The 11,111-nt window shown below is 39.8% G+C and overlaps 1 protein-coding gene and 1 pseudogene across 1 annotated transcript in view; one reads left to right on the forward strand and one right to left on the reverse strand.

The window, feature by feature from the left end:
- Window positions 1-10,760, forward strand: part of LOC102874817 (tumor necrosis factor alpha-induced protein 8-like) — a 50,644-nt gene extending 39,884 nt beyond the window's left edge. Inside the window, exon 2 of the mRNA XM_006885988.1 lies at window positions 10,195-10,760. Coding sequence (XP_006886050.1) covers window positions 10,195-10,760 — 566 coding nt within the window. The remainder of the gene's footprint in view (window positions 1-10,194) is intronic.
- Window positions 1,947-3,683, reverse strand: LOC102859140 (annotated as a pseudogene).
- Window positions 10,761-11,111: the final 351 nt, after the last annotated feature.

Here is an 11,111-nt window from a genome sequence, read left to right on the forward strand (position 1 = left end):
AATCCACCTCATAGAGGGCCTTCCTCTCCTGCGCCGTCCCTCCACCCTCCCAAGCATGATGTCCCTCTCCAAGGACCGGTCTCTCCTTAAACCACACAAACTTGCAATGATCGCCTCTCTCCTATTGAGCATATAAGAACATTGAAATTCCAGACTTAAAAATTTCCTCAACTTTAGAACCACAGATTCTTGAGTTTGCTGTACTGTTTTTACTCAGCACTCTGAGCTGCTTTGGGTTACTGGTTCTTGGGAAGACTTCAGAAACCCCTTGTGAGAATGCTGTGACCCTTCGATTTTGTTCATACTGAGGCTACAACTGTGGGTTTTCACTTACACTTTATTTTCAACCCAGTTCCTTTACTTCTGTACCAATTGTACAACATTGCAAGCTTCTTCTCTGCTGGTTTTTGTGGTGTTATTATTGTTTTTGTGCACTGTAGAGTCAGAACCAACCCATTGCTGGCTCTCTGGCAGATTTTCAGAGGCAGTAATCACACAAGAGAAAGTTGCCTATCCTTCTTCCTTGGAGCAGCTGGTGGCTTTGAACCGTGTGCCTTTGGGATTGCAGCACAGCTTCTTGCCAGTAGGCTACCAGAGCTCTCTGGTTTTTATAGTAGACTTCCATTTTGTTCTCCATGGGTCATTTCTCTTTAGAGAAAAAGGTCTGATGCTGCCTTGAAATAGAATCTTTGTGGAACTGAATCTGCTTCCCAACACCATAAGAAAAAAGAAAAAAAAAAAGACATCCCCTATTAAAGAAAATGCTAATATGTGATAAATTAAAAAAAAAAAAATTAAAATACCAACATGGAAAAGGGAAATATAACTCCTTATATTAGCTAAATTATGTGAGGTCCGTGTTTCCACATACCACCTGAGATTTTCCATTTCTTAGATGTATATGACTTTCAGTAGGAATCTGTGCCATAATTCATATGAAGTTGCCCTGGTAACTATTAGCTACAGAGTATTTTATAGAGATTCTCCCTGGAACCCCGGGGAATGAGTTTCCATGGGAAACAACACTCTACCATACTAAAGGTTTGTGTTATAGTAATTTTATTTGTTTTTTAATTAAAAACAGTTTCTACTATGTGTTAAGGGAGCCCTGGTGACCTAGTGCTAAGGAATTGTACTACCATCCCAAAGGCACACAATTAGAATCCATCCATCAGCCGCTCCAAAGGGGCATTCTCCTCCTTTGTGACTTCTTGCCTCTGAAAACCCCCAGGAGAATCAGCTATGACTTGGTTCTGACAATAAGAATGTATGTTAAAGGTTTTCTTTTTTTGTTTTTAATATATTTTTGAGTTTTATTGAAATCTTATATGAACAAGAAATTGGAAATATAGTCACATCAAAGAACAAATTGTCATGGCTTTGGCGATTAAGCCAAACAAGTTTTGAAGGGCAGATTTCAAAAAAAGGTGTGAAGTTATAACAATTTAAAAGCATAGTTAACCTGCGTCTAGGAATGCAAAACATAAAACCATAGGTTATTTTCAATACAAGAAAACTTAAATTTGTTTGCTTTCATTTCTTAAAACTACTGAGACAAAGCACTAGCTGGTATTTTTATTTACAGCATACTCCATACTCCTATGTAATGTATCCCAAATCCGGAAAAAATGAAAACTGTTCCAAACCAAAGGTTCTGCAAAATCATGAATTAACAGTGTGCTCAGCTTATTCTGAAGCCAAAATGAAACCTGAAACGATAAAAGCATTTTAACCCCCAGAGTAAGGGAACTCTGCAAACCCATTAATGTCCAAGAGCATTTATGAAAAGAAGAAAAATAAAAAGACTTGGGTATATATACAATGGTGATTCTTCAGCTCAATACAAATGGCAGCAAACGGCTACCATTAGGCCAATCTTTTTTTAAAGAATGTAGCTCTACAGCCAATCATATCTTGCCAGTATCATTTTTCAAGTCCTCAATTGTCTATTTCCACTGTTGCCCATAAGTATCCTGATCAAATTCCTGGTTGTCAGTATTGTAACCATAGTTACCAGAATAGTCACCACCTCGCTGAAGCGGCTGCTGAGCAATGGGTTGGGAACCCCAGTTCTGTTGGTTGTTGGTCTGATGACGCTTGGAATCAGGTTGGTTGTACCCATCTGCCTTTCTCTTGCCTCCTACATTGCCCCACGATTGCCCCGAGCTCCAAGGGAACCACAGCTTTCTGCTGTTGTGCAGGACCCCCGCTGCCACCCCTGGAGCCTCTTGGTGGTTCCAAAGGTGCTCCCCTCTGTGAATAGCCAGCTTTACCTCTTGGAGGTGGTGCTCCCCACCCTCCTGGTGATGGTGGAGCACCTCGCCCTCCCCTTCCTCCTCTTCCTCTTACTGCATAACCATCATCTTCATATCCTCCACAGTAGTCCTGATAATCATAGCCATAGTAATCTTCATAGCCATAATAATCTGGAGGGTAACCATAGACACTTCTCCCACCACCACCACCCCGACCTCTAATTGGAGGTGGCATGCGAGGAAGAGGGTGATAGTAATAATCTTCGTATGCAGTGCTTCTGGAGGCCTGTCGAGCAGCTTGGCGCTCTTTCCTTTTCTTGTCTGGTGGCTTGATTAAAACGATTTCAGTTCTTCCCCTTGTGTTTCTTTGCCATTCGTTTCGTCCATGGCCTTAACAGCTGCTCCTCTGTCTTCAAAATGAACAAATGCATAATCTTTCAACTTCTTCACTTTTTCGAGTTTTCCAAATTCAGAAAATGATTTCTCCAATATTTCTTCTGTAACAGTAGTAGCCAGATTTCTCACAAATAAGACTTTTACAAAACTTAGCCATGACTTTTGGATCTGGTTCTTCCACAGGATGAGCACATTCAACTGTAACTCCATTTCCCCATACTTTAACTTTTCCACTCATCAGCCAGCATCTGGCTTGTGCTGCTGACTTGTGATCCTCATATTCAAGGAAGCAGGACCCCCGATTCTTCTTTTTGTCATCGGGTTGATGATAGAGAATAACGTCCACCAAACCCTCTGTGACTTTACGGAATGCTTCCAAAATGTTTTCTTTAGTCTTATTCTTTGGAATTGATCCAACAAAAAGCCTGTTGTTTGCCACAGAAATGCACACTCCAAGGTGTTTTCCAGGGTGAATTTCATAGCTGTCACACAGTTTTATAGCTTCCTGTGCAGCTTCCTTTCCACAAAATGTGATAAAAGTATACTCTCTGTTCTGACCAGACAGTGGATCCATCATAAGACGTAGATCCCAAATGGGACCAGCCTTCTCAAAAAGAGGCACCAACTCATCCTCATCTAAATCTCTTGGTATCTTACCTACAAAACCCTCTGTTCCAATTCCAGGTTGTGCACCAGAGTACACTCTATCTGGTGGAGGACCACCATACTTCCTCTGTCCTGTTATTACATCCAGAGTATAACCAGTCCTCTGAAGCAAGGCCTTGATCTTTGCTTCATCAGGGCCTTTTGTGGACTCTTGCACCTTGCACCTTGCTTTTCCTTTTGCCTGTAGGTCTTCACAACTCCACATAAAAATGTACTTTTGTTCTGAACATGTGATAGGTCACTTTCCTTGAACTACTGTAATACAGATAGAGCTCCTTCTTCTTTAAATTCCCTGAGAGCATCAATTGCTCTTTCATCAAGATCGACATAAGCTACAAAAATAAGGAACGCTTCACGAATTTGCATATCATCCTTGCGCAGGGGCTATGCTAATCTCTGTATCGTTCCAATTTTATTATATGTGCTGCCGAAATGAGCCCTAAAGGGTTTCTTTTTTAAGAAGGTAAACTTATAGCTCTCAGACAAATAGGAAATTAATTTGTCAAAGATTTTACTTAACTCATTAATTAATGAGTTCACTTTTTGTTGTTGTTAGGTACCATCGAGTCAACTCTTAACTCATAAGTGACCCTGAGGACGACAGATCTGAATGTTGCGCTATCCTCATGACCTCTGATATGTCCAAGCCTATCGGTACAATCATGTCAATCCGTCTTGTTAAGGGTCTTCCTCTCTTACTCTTACCCTCTACCTTTTTCAGTATGCGTAATACTGGTTCCAAGGACTGGTTCCTCTTGACAATATGACTGAAGTACTGTCATGTTGGTTTCGATCCACAGCAACCCTGTGTACAGCAGAACAAAAGGCTGTCCAGTTCTGCCATGCCATCCTTACGATCCTTTCTGTGTTTGAGCCATTTGTTGCAGCCATGGTATAATTTCATCTCTTCAAAAGGCTTCCTATTTTTTGCTAACCCTCTGCTCTCTTCAAACATTATGTCCAAAGTAATAAGAGACAGATTCTCACCATCCTCACATTTAAAGAGTGAATGAAAAAAAGAAATTAAAAAAAAAAGAGAGTGAGAGAATCTGTATTTCTGTTGTTGTTGTTCCATTTCTTTTTATACAGTTCTCTTTTGTACATGTGTTTATTCTGGAGCATATTGTTTTAAGAAAGCTCTGTCTATATTTCTTCCAAGACAGATTTCTGTGTTCTTATGGTTGTTGTTCTATGCTGTCTAATTGACTCTGACTCAATACACTCTGACTGCACAATAGTTGTGAACCTTGCTCTTTCCTGAACAAATCTCATTGCCTCTAATATACCAGTCCTCATTACCCTAGTTACTTTTTCAATCTATCTCATCCACGGTCTTCCTCTTTTTTACAGTCCCCCTACCCTTCCAATCATGATGCCTTTCTCCAAGGAGAGATCCCTCCTGGCTACATGCCCAAAATAGATGAGATGGAGCTTCAGGATCCTTGCCTCCAAACCAAAAAGCTTGGTTTCACTCTCCCCAGGGTAGATCTATTTGTTCTCTTGGCAGTCCAAGTATATTCAATACTCTTTTCCAGTACCACAGTTCAAAGGCATCAATTCTTCTGTCATCTTTGTTCATTGTCCAGCTCTTTAATGCATAGCAAATAAATGTGAAAACTATGGCCTGGATCAGGCACACCTTAGTCTCTAGACTGACACTGTTGCTCTTCAGCACTAGTCTCTGGTATATGCTATGAAAATACTGTGCCTTGGGTGAGATTTTTATGTATTTGTTTAAAGAATTTTTATTAACAGGCCACAACAGTAGGCACACTCTCTAAATAATTTTCTTTTCTTTCCATCTTCTATATAGCCCACAGTATCTCATTTTTAACTAGGCAGTAATTAGCAATGGCATGTGCATCTTTAGTCACTATTTAAAAGTTCCAAGTATAACAAATTTAATGGGTGAAAAAATTATATTTTTGCCAGGGAGGTTATAAAGGAAGTGACTGGAGGGCTTTACTCTATTAGTAATTCCTGAGAGACAGTATTTACTTAGAATGTTTTTATTCATTTTCACAATTTTCTTAAGTTTCATGCACAGTTTTTAAAATTTCTATAAATGAAAGTTTTCTCAATTTCTTTGTTCTTTTTAAAGCAGAGTTTAGTTTTTGTTGAGTTTATTTTTTTGCCTTCTAATCACACACACACATATTTATTTGTCAGTATATTTTCACCATCCAGGTTATAAAATAGAGTATTTTATTGAGTAAGGTTGGAGAGAAACAGAAGTGCTCATACATGTGGCTCTAAAGAGACAAAAACCCCAAACCAGACACACTGCCTTCAAGTCTGCTATGAGTCATAGCCGTCCTCCCCAGCCCCCTACTGGTTTCTGAGGCTGTATCTTTGTAGGAGGAGACTGCTCATCTTCTACCCACCAAGCACCTGATAGATTTGAACAACTCACTTTTCAGTTAGTGGTGTACACGTAACACTTCTTATAAAGACACAGAGAGAATAAGCAGATACAAATTCGCATGTACATTTCTTTCAGTAAGCTATTTGTAAAAAACAAAATAGCGTTCTGTTATTCTTAGTCCATTTTAAAAATAAGACATTTTTAAAATAAAAATTAGTAAACAATTTGCATATTTTTAAACAGAAATCAATTCCTTTTGTTGGGTAAAATATTAACTCACAGCTTTCAGAATTTTTTCGTTTGAGAACATTCCCTAAACCCATTATTAGTTACTCTCATCCTCTGTCACATACTTGAAACAGCTCTTGTCTCATGTAAAGGTGGAGAGATGTTGAGTCTTCCACTGCAATTTAAATCAGAACTATAACTCTAAACTGTTGTTATCACTGTCCTCTGACATTTTTTCTTGTGTACAACAAATCTGTCCTCTTGAAAAGCTTGATTGATGGCAGTAAGAGATATGTCATGAAGTAGATTTAAAGGGAAGAAAACCACATAGTTAAGTAAGTTAAGTAAATATCTGCTGTGTTAGCTTTGATAGGAAGCTCTGGCGAACTAGTGGCTAAGGACTTACACTCCCAAAGCAAAAGCAGGCACTTCGAATTCACCAGTTTCTCCGTAGAAGAAAGTTGGACTGTCCCCTCCCATATGATTTACTGCCTCTGAAAACTCACAGGAGGGTCAGCAATGAGTCGATTCTGACTCTGTGGCATATAGAAACATAGCTTTGAAAAACAACTAAAACAATCAGATGTGGCTGCTAACCAGGAAGTCAGTGGCCCAAACCCACTAGTTACTTCATGGGATAAAGGTGAGGTAGTCTCTTCCGATAAAGATTTATAACCTTTGGAAACACTATGGGCTACTCTGTCCTACAGACAAGGAATCAACCCAGTAGCAATTGTTTCTGTACCCCGTAGGCTGTATTTAAAATTAGTTTTGTGTGTCAAGGTGTTTTTAGAGAGAAGTTTTTAAGTAAGTACTTTAAGTACAGAAGTACAGTGAAGAGATGGAGAAATTGACTTCTGCTTTGATCAGAAGCATTGCTTACCGGGCACTGTTCTAGACTCCGGGAAGAACAACAAAAGCGCTATCCGGAGGCCTTCCTCTCATAGAGCTTTGGTTTTAGTAAGAAGAGGCAAGCAGTGATAATGTGGCAAATATGGAAGTGTGTGATGATTAGCAGGGAATTGGAAATTTTATGTATAGGATTATTTCCTATTTTACTTTTAGGGGGGAAAAATAAATCACTGATTGTTGTGTGAGAAGAGATTGGAAAAGGACTTAGACTAATAAGCTGGTGTCCCGGGAAACGGCTAGAATTTAGTTTGGGGAAGAAGAATTGGGGAAAGGGAGAATGGGAAAAACTTCGTAGTGCTTGAGATGAGGGAAGGAATAAGTGTCATGCTTGAGCAAATGGACTATATGAAAGCCATTTCTTTCTGATAGATTTTAAAGGATGAAATAATTAAGCAACTCGGCGGCACATAACAACACAACCAATTATGACACTAAAGACTGGACAAAATAGTTTGGGAGGAAAATGGGAATCAAGGATTTATTTGTGGGCATGATTTGAGATGGCTTGCAAAAAGAAAACACCTTTAATGCATTTGTCATAATGAATCTGAAAGAGTCCAGGCTGAGTTATAATGCCGAGAGTCACTGCATTAGGATGGTTGGCACTGCAGCCATGGAAATGGGTGGGGACTTGAGCCAGCACTGCCTTTGAGATACCCTAGGTGTTTACAGCATCCAGTTGAGGATGTGGAACTGAGAAATGAGTCTGAGCAGGAAAGCCTGAAGGCAGTTAATTTACAAGGAAAAATAAAAATTTGTCCTTAGTGGCCTCAGACCACACAGGCCTGGCGAGGCAGTCTCAACCACAGCCCCTGGTTGGCTCAGAAAACAGTCTTCACTTAATGCTGGAATATGAATCTACTGCATATATGTCTTCCCAGAAGAGGAGAGAAAAAGCTTTATCCTTTTGTACAAAAATTACTACACTGCTATGCATCCAAAGAATAAAATCATAGGATAAAGTCGCTGCTGCAATTCTAGAGCAAGATTTAAAGTTCCCCTAGGACAGATAGTAGCGTCTCAGAGCAACTGCTCTCTGTTCAGACTTGGTTAACAGTAAATGGGAGAACGATCAAGCTTAGTTGGCAGCCAATTTGCCTCTTAAGCTTTCTCTTGCAGGAAGTTAAAGTGCTGCACCATTGAGGTTTGGTTTGGTTTCCTCTTTTAGTTGAAATTAAATAGTACACTTAGATTTCAGAGGAGAGGAGAGCTAAGAAGAGAATAAACTCCAGATTTTACCCTTGGAAAAGGGTACAGAGAGGAATCTTAGGAACTCCTCTCTCCCCTCTGGTTTCAGTTATTTCACAGTGTGCACGTTTCTGCCTAATCGACGTTGCAGTAAATTCCACAAAGGTTATTTGGAGACTGTGCCATGTTTTGATAGATTAAAAACAGAATGACTTTATGTAAAATGAATTCCAGAAATCCTAATGTGTTTTACCGATGTGTGTATGACAGCTTCAGGGATCTCCTTTCCTGTCTAAATCTAGCTAATTGTTATCAAATTTATGCACTGGAAGGTGGGCTCTGACCTGAAGATGATACTATTAACTATATGAGTACTGTTTCTTTGAGCCTAAATTTTTAAACAACAATTAACCCTTAAATTATTTTGGAAGAGTAAAACTAGAGATGGGCTGGTGCTTTAATGAAGAAAATGTTGAAAAGTTTGGAAATGTTCTGCATAAAGTTGACCGCTGCTCCCAATTTTTCACTTTCCTTTTCTTTCTCAAAATATATTTCAAGTTCTTCTTCTGCAGTTTCAGTTCATGTTTCAGAAGTTTAAATAGTGGCATCTGTGAAGAAACCGTTGGAATTAAGACTTTTTTCTAGGGTAGTGTTGGTACCGCACATTCATGAATGTTGTGCTGGTCACTGAGGACCACTTGGCAGCTACTTAAACTACACGCATGAACTTCTTTGTCCTAAGGCTCTTCTTTTCTCTGATTTCAGATCTAATGTGGCAGTTCTATACTGAGGGAATCACACTTAATGCCCTCCCTGCTTGAATTTAGAAACTATTTCCTTTGTTTTGTAATATCTCTACTCGCCCAAATAGGAAATAATTGTATATATCATTGGTACTCTAACTCATCCCAGTATATCTGTATTTTTCAGTCACTTATCTCCTACCGACCTACTAACCGTTCTGCTGGAGAAAGATGTGACATTTGATTCTATAAAATTTTATAACCTAAAAAACACTATGGGCCACTTCTACTTGGTAGGGTTCCCAAGACTGTCATCTTGACAGAAGCAAACACATCTTTCATCTACAGAGTGACTGGCAAGTTTGAACCTTGGACCTTTCTTAGACACATGAAGCTCCTTGAGTGTATCATAAAACCAGAAGCCAAACCCTTTGCTGTTGAGAAAATTCTATCTCTGAGTGACTCTACAAAGCAGAATAGAACTTCCCTCATAGGATTTCCAAAGCCCGTGCCTTCGTGGCCAGAAGCTGTGCTGCAATCTGGAAGGCATGCAATTCCAGGCCACCAGCCGCTCTGTTGGAGAAGGATGGGCTCTTGTGCGATTAACTGCCTCTGAACCCGCTGAAGGGTCAGCTATGGGTCGGTTTTGACTCGACACTACACAACCAACCAACTCTGCTACCAGGGCTTCTTTACACTCACTCACTCATTCACTCACTCTCAATGGTGCCATGTGAGAACCAATCATAGCTCTTTGAGTATCCAAGGTGTGGGAGAAGCTTGGTCATCTTTCTCTCAAGGATTGAGATTTGGACTGGTGAATTTACACTGCCAGAGAGGCCTTTGGGTGTACAGCACAGCTCTCTATGGACTGTGCCACCAGATCTCCCTCCTCTGTACTCACAGCTCACCTCCAGAGAGTTTCCAGTTGTAAATGGGTCTGAACTATCAGAGAGGTACAAACTTTGGGCTAGCAGCACAACTCCTTAGGGACTAGGCCACCTTAACTCCCCAAAACGCATTGTCATCAATCAGAACAAACTCATAGCTACCTTCCATTGGGTTTCTGAGGCTATAAATAGCAACAGGATTTATCTCATCTTTCTTTTACGGAGCTGTTGGTGGATTTGAACCACCAGAAAGGGGCAATCTCTAAGTAGCTGCACCCCTTGGTGTAGCTATGTCACCAGGGCTACTTCCTTTCTACCAGAAGTTACCAAATATTGGCAAGATTGTATACAACAATGCTTTAATTTCACAAACAAAAATCTAATTCCCAGAAATGTAGAAAATAGAGAAGTGGGTTTTGTTTTTTTTTTTCAATTAGATCTTTTCTGAGGAGACTATGTTCATCAGATGGCAAACCACAGACAGTAAAGAAAAAAAATGTTCTCTAACTGAGGTTTACTGATCGTTTGTTCTTTTTCTGTTTTCTTTTTAGTGGCCACAGATGTGTTTAATTCCAAAAACTTGGCCGTTCAGGCCCAAAAGAAGATCTTGGGTAAAATGGTGTCAAAATCCATTGCCACCACCTTAATAGACGACACGAGCAGCGAGGTGCTGGACGAGCTCTACAGGGTGACCAAGGAGTACACGCAGAACAAGAAGGAGGCAGAGAAAATCATCAAAAACCTCATCAAAACCGTCATCAAGCTGGCCATTCTTTACAGGAATAATCAGTTTAACCAAGATGAGCTGGCACTCATGGAGAAGTTTAAGAAGAAAGTTCATCAGCTCGCCATGACCGTGGTCAGCTTCCATCAGGTGGATTACACCTTTGACCGGAACGTGTTGTCCAGGCTGCTTAACGAATGCAGAGAGATGCTTCACCAAATCATTCAGCGCCACCTCACTGCAAAGTCACACGGACGGGTTAATCACGTCTTTGATCATTTCTCAGATTGTGAATTTTTGGCTGCCTTATATAATCCCTTTGGAAATTTTAAACCCCACTTACAAAAACTCTGTGATGGTATCAACAAAATGTTGGATGAAGAGAACATATGAGTACATGAGTTAAGATTGTGACTGCTCGTGATTTATTTGAACATGGAGCACTGCTGATTTATGAAGGAAAAAAAATAATTTCTTAATGAATACACATATTTTCTGAAAGATTTTGCCAATTTCAAGTTGTCAAGAAGCATCAGTAATAGTGCTTTTATTGGCTTGGTTTATTTGAAGAAAAGCATGTTTCCAAAAATTCTAGTCAAAAGATTTGTAAACGGTTATCAGATTATGGGAACAAATACACGGGGTTAGATACTACAAATATAGTTAACCCAGAAAAATATGTATACTTCCAAGCCGCAAGACATTTCTTTTGTATTGGTGGCACATCAGATAATTCTAACATGT

This window comes from Elephantulus edwardii, unplaced genomic scaffold (genome assembly GCF_000299155.1).
Source record: "Elephantulus edwardii isolate Elephantulus edwardi_28Jun2011 unplaced genomic scaffold, EleEdw1.0 scaffold00046, whole genome shotgun sequence".
Lineage (NCBI taxonomy): Eukaryota > Metazoa > Chordata > Mammalia > Macroscelidea > Macroscelididae > Elephantulus > Elephantulus edwardii.